We start from the raw sequence: 5,920 nt of genomic DNA on the forward strand, positions 1-5,920 counted from the left end.
ACAACCAGGTTAGGTTGGTGTCGGCAATTAACCCAAATCCAAAATTAATGAGACAAAAAGGATATAAATGCCTTATGATTATACTAATGATGGGCTGAGCTGGTCTAAGCGGTCACCTAATCCATTTCATTGCATTTGCCCGTAAACTCTGCAATTAAAGCGCCTCTCTTCCTTCCCCAAAGCATCAGAAAAAAAATTCCTTTTTATTTGTCTTCCGTCTAAGGCGCATGTTAGATTCTCTTAGCATATATTTAAAAATAGAAAGTTCCCCTCTTCTCTCTCTTGTCTTTCTTCGTTTCTTCTTACAGGAACCCTAAATTTCAGGGTTTTTTTTTTTTTTTTTATATATATGTAAGAGATCCTGCGATCGTGAAAATGATGGTCTAATAGTTGATGATGAGTAAGCGTGGTTTCCTTACTTCCTGGTTTTCTTTTTCTTTTTTTTTTTTTTTATGCTTTCATGTGCTGAGAGCAAGTTTGATTTTTTTTTTTTTTGCTCAAAGAAAAAAGTTACTGTTTTTGCGCTGTGTTAGCTTTATTTTGCAGCTTATTAGTTAAAAAAATAAGATAGTAGATTGCCTCTTTCTCTTGTTGATATGTATACTTGTTGACTCTGGACTTGCAAATTTTTATGAATTAGTAATTTTTATTCTAGGAGATTGTAATTTCTTTGTGGCATTTCATTTCTCTAATGGAAAACGATCATTGCTGATTATTTTGGTTGTTTTATCACCCTTTTGATGGAAAATTTTCCCTTGTCTGTACTGTTGATCATTTGAAACAAAAAAAAAAAAAAAGAGGAACCTTTGCATTTGAAGGAAAAACAATGTTCAATGTGTTTGGTTTAACTTGTAAATTTACATATTGTGAGTTAGCTCATTGTTGAAGAGAAACTTCTATGGTTATGGCAAAACAAAATGCAGTATTTTTTTTTTTTTTGGTCCAAACAAACCGAAGTATTTTTGTGGTACTGTTTATCGTGAAAAAACCCAATTTGAATGGCACCCGCCAAGGTCCTAATGAAGGAGGTATCTAGTCTTTTTCTTGCTGCTTAGCGTTATCCTAATTTGTTGTCATTAACTTTGTGTCGGATTTCTTTTTTGTTGTAAGAATTGAAGTTCAGAATTCAGTCAAAACACCAAAGAACTGAGCAGCTTTTGTGACAAAAGAATTATCAAGGTTCTTATTTCTCCCATGAATATATCAAATCTGCTTTACATTGTAAAATTTTTTTCTCCCAAGTCATATTATTCATTTTTTTCTCAATCCCATAGGTTTTGTCTTGCATTTGGAAGCTGAAGCAATTTTCTTTTATAAATTTCTCAGCAAGCTTTAAAAGCTGTTCTTAAATTGAGTAATCCGAAATACATATATTGCAAGCTTAAATGGGTGCTTTTTGCTGCTGTCCATGTGGTGATGACTATGAAGAATATGCTTATTCTAGCAATTCAATATATAGGCACTGTATTTGCCTAAGATTCTTCTTCTACCAGCTATTCACTGGGGTACGTCTCTTCTTATCTTGTGGTTAGCTGCATAAAAGCAACCTGTTATTCTTATCGGCTTGCTTTCATTTTTATGCTGCTGATACATGCCCTTATATTTATAAATACCAAAGGTAAGGTATGACGCAGATATCAAGGCCACTTTGTTAATTGCTTTGAGCCTCAATTTGCATGAAATTAATCTATTTAAGAAAGAAAATAATCAAGATTATAAATACTCCTAGATAGATTTCTCTGAAATTTGGAACAAGAACTTTAGATGCTAAATTAGCTGTACAAAGATTTTATATGTACTTTGTTTCTCTTGAAAGGCAAGTGCACTAGTTCTGTTGCATTCACGATGTCATATAACCCAATTTTTACCTAAGTTTAGTTTGATGAAATAACTTCTTAATTTTCAGTTTCTTCTTTGATCTGCAGTATAGTGCATTGTTTAATAGATTGGAAGGGCGGCATGTTTCATCCCAGATCCAGGCAGCTTCTCTGTCATCAACAGCAATTGTTACCACAATACCAGATAATTCAGCCAACGAAACTCATGTTACAATTTCCAGACCTGTCCCTTATGATACTGAGCAGAGGTACTCTCGCTTGCAGCGTGATGGCTTGGTCTCTAGGCGTGATAAGTCTGTGACTCATTTTCAAGACGAAACAGAACCACTAAGAAGAAATATGAGCAGTTCTGGTATGGAATCATTGGGTATTGGGAGGAAACGGAATGGAGTGGAGTCAGAAGAAGACTCTAAAATTGCCCATCCTGAGTCATCAGAGAGGACTTTGGCACCAAAAGTTGCATATAGACCTGATTATATGCAGCCTTCATCTGAAGATGAAGATGTCTGCCCCACTTGTCTTGATGGTAATTTAGCATATTTATGTCTTTAAAGAAGAAAGAACTGTGTTTTACGGTTGTACTGGTATGCTTGTTATTTTTCAATATAGGTGTCTGATAAGATTTTACTAAGCAGTGGTGATAGTGGTTAGAGTGAAAAAGGTAATTTGTTTCAGCATTTTAAAGTTATGCTTATATTCATATAAGTGATTAATTTCTTGCAGAATATACCCTTGAAAATCCTAAAATCATTGCACGCTGCTCACACCATTTTCATCTTGGTTGTATTTATGAATGGTTGGAAAGGAGCGAAAGTTGTCCAATATGTGGCAAGGTATGTACCAAGTTACTCATTCTAAACTGCAGATATGTGCAGTCTCTGTAGTGTAGTTTAGATATGTCAGGGTAAATTCTGTAATACTGTGAATGACAATGACTACCAGGATTGTTGATTGGTTTTGCCTTTCGGCTTGAGAAAATAGGAAGCAAGCAGCTCATTTAAACATACCAGGGTTATATACAAATTTTGTTGACTACCTTCTTTCCATTTCTTTTGTGGTTCAGGAGATGGAGTTCTGTGAAAGCCCTTAAGTCTGTTGCATCTGATTCCAATGCAATGGAGCAAATACGTATAGAGCAGCAGGTAGTATCGGTATATTTAAGCGCTCTGATATTTTCTTAAAGAGGCATCGCATGTATAGAGGTGTTTGTTTGTTATCTGTTACTAGTTTTACAACCTGGTAATTTCTTGGTACTCATACTTACAATGCTCATGATGTTACTTTCTATGTAAAAAAGCTAATAATTTGTGTGAAGTTATATTAACTGCCTGTAAACATAACTTTCATGGAATCAACTTGATGACGTGTAACAGTCAATATCAGCTGTCATTTGTTACCTATACTAAATATGCTCATGTTACAAAAAGTATGAGGATTAGTCATGGGATAAAATAAAAGAATTTATACTTGTGCATTTTCCTCTGATGGCAGCCATTATGTTCAACTTTCACATTAAGTTGTTTGTGAATCTTAAGCCGCACTAGGGTTGATTTTTGCAGGTGCATGTCATGTAAGTCTCGTTATTTTGGTCATATCTTGTTTGTAGTATAGGATGTAAGATTTAACCATTGTTTGGCTTTTTTTTTTCCAGATTTATCTAATAAGTTTGATGGTTCTTTAACATAATATTAGATTAGATTAGGATAATCTAGATTCGTATTTCAATATACTTTTCGAATTAATTCCAAGACTCATAGAACTCATTTAAGGTTGAATTTTAGCAGGTTGATATTTCCATGCTGAATGTATAAGCTTTTTCTCACTGGTATAACCATAATTTATTTGCCGATCGACTAATTATAGAGGTCCAAGTTGGATTCGAGACTCGTAATCCTATCTATTCGTATACTCGTGTAAAACACAAACAATTAGTTGCCGAGAGCAGATTTCTTTTTCCAACGTACTTGTGATACTGTAGACTTCAATTTAGTATATTCACTACTCCATTTATTAGCGACTTGGAAGGAAAATATGACCTCCAACTACCTTGTTGAGGTCTTTGAGTGCTCTCTCTTTACAAAATAGGACCCAACATATTAACATGTAGATGCAAATCAATGTCGACCATTTTGGAGGCTTTAATGTTTGAAAATATGAAACTCTTTGCTCCTTTTTTTTTTAAGTTTCTTGTCAATGTCATCACAAAGAAAAGGGGTACTTTACTAGTTTTTCCATTATTCACTTGTCAGCCTTGTTTTATTCATGCAAATCGTAAAACGTAAAGAGCAATAGCTTGGTAATGAAAGGGTAGCGTTTGATCATTATAGGACTACAAGAGTCAAAAATTAGAAACTCCCCCCCCCCCCCCCCACTCTTTTTTTTTTTTTTTGGAGAAAGACTAGTTCTGTTAAACTAAAAAAACGTGAAAAAAATGGGCTGATAATTAGCAAGGACCGTGTTAATTGTCTTCATTCCAAAGGGCAAAACACAATCCAATCGAACTACGAGATAGTTATTCGAAATTTTAAACGTGTGAATCGGAGAAAATTACACTTTTTTTAGAATGAGATTTCTCTTAAAAAGTAATCAACATAAATTGACAGTAATATGTCATGGATGTGTTTGATACATATATATACATATATATATATGTATATTTAAAATTAGATGAATAATTGTTAAAATATGCCACATAAATGCTTATATAGATAATTTATATTTTTGACACAAAATTCCATAAATAATTCTTCAATTTACATTATTATTTACTAAATAATCTTATCTAGTCAATTTTTTCATAATTACTATCCAATCAAATATTCAATATTTCAAAATTACAAAAATTAATTTTATTCAAATCTTTTATTTTTTATATGCTTTTATCCTAATTAAATCAAAAAAAGTTTTTCTCTAACTCATTTTTTAAAATATGTTAGACATTTAAATTCATAAGATTTAAAAATTATCTATATATACTAATTGTAATTCAAGAAGTAACCTATGTTTTTTAGCCTATAAATGGCACGTACTGTTAGAAAATACAAGGCTCAAAGTATAAAACATAATGTGTAATTAATGTTTGAATTTGAGATTTTTTGTAGCGTCTCTCTTTTATGAGTAGAACAAATGAAACATTCAATCATGAAAAAAAAAGGCTTCAAGATGTGCTACAATGTCACTTTCCTTAAAGCTTATTTCGAAAGAGATTCGAAAATAGTCTCCAAGATACAATGAAGCTTATGCATTGGTTTTCCTTACATTAGAAAAACTAACCCATTAAACCTCCTTGATGAAAGACAAAAATACCTTGTTTTTAACAAAATTTTTATAGCAAACAATGCTAAAAAAAACAACCTTTAACTTGAGAAAATGAAAAAAAAAAAGAAAAGAAAAATACTTCTCAATTATATCAAATGAACTCACAACAATTTCTATTGTAAAGATTTATTTCTAAGATTGCGACTCTTAAATTGTATTGTTTTAATAAAAAATCACTTTTGTTTATTGAAAAGATGTCCTTCTAAATAATTTAAGGATGAATTGGTTCATTAAACTAATTGATCTTTTCATTCCAAGAGAAATTATTTTTCATATTTTAAGAAACTATAATTTTTCATATAAAGCAGTAAACTCCAACAAAAAGATAGTTGACTATCTTTTTATATTTTTAATTTCCAAAATGTTATTTGAAATTGGGCAATTGATTCTTCCTTAGAGTAGTCAACTTCTTTCAACTTCTAAAAAGCATTCGATAATTGAGCGGTCAATTGCTTTATATAACAATCAAATTTTTTTAATTTCCAAAAAGGTTTCAATTACAGCTTCCTATAAAGAAGTTGACTTTATTTTTATTAGCAGTTGACTGTTATAATCTCGAACCATTTTTTAAAAGATTATCAAATAAGAGCAGTCGATTCTTTTAGAATTTGAAATTAATTTCACTCATTTTCGACCATAACAGTCAATCTCTCAAAGATGAAAGTTGACTACTGTTTCATACATAATCTAAGTTTAGTTTATGTTTGTCAAACCAGTTGATTCCATGTTAATTGTCTTTAGTCTAAAGGGCAAAAGATAATCAA

At 31.6% G+C, this 5,920-nt stretch overlaps 1 protein-coding gene across 2 annotated transcripts; it reads left to right on the forward strand.

Annotated features, from left to right (window-relative positions):
• Positions 1-261: 261 nt before the first annotated feature.
• Positions 262-3,227, forward strand: LOC111290797 (E3 ubiquitin-protein ligase At3g02290-like). 2 transcript variants are annotated; one of them, XM_022882279.2, is made up of 6 exons: positions 262-400; positions 1,111-1,179; positions 1,275-1,505; positions 1,926-2,364; positions 2,562-2,671; positions 2,902-3,227. In XM_022882279.2, exons 3-6 carry the CDS (start codon positions 1,386-1,388, stop codon positions 2,926-2,928), a joined length of 696 nt encoding a protein of 231 aa, XP_022738014.2. In that variant the 5' UTR covers positions 262-400; positions 1,111-1,179; positions 1,275-1,385; the 3' UTR covers positions 2,929-3,227. The 2 variants fall into 2 exon arrangements, with proteins under 2 accessions (XP_022738014.2, XP_022738022.2); XM_022882287.2 differs by having other exon boundaries at positions 1,327-1,505.
• The last annotated feature ends 2,693 nt before the right edge of the window (positions 3,228-5,920 follow it).

The sequence above is a fragment of the Durio zibethinus genome, chromosome 16 (assembly GCF_047325235.1).
Source record: "Durio zibethinus cultivar Kanyao isolate XHJ-2024 chromosome 16, ASM4732523v1, whole genome shotgun sequence".
NCBI lineage: Eukaryota > Viridiplantae > Streptophyta > Magnoliopsida > Malvales > Malvaceae > Durio > Durio zibethinus.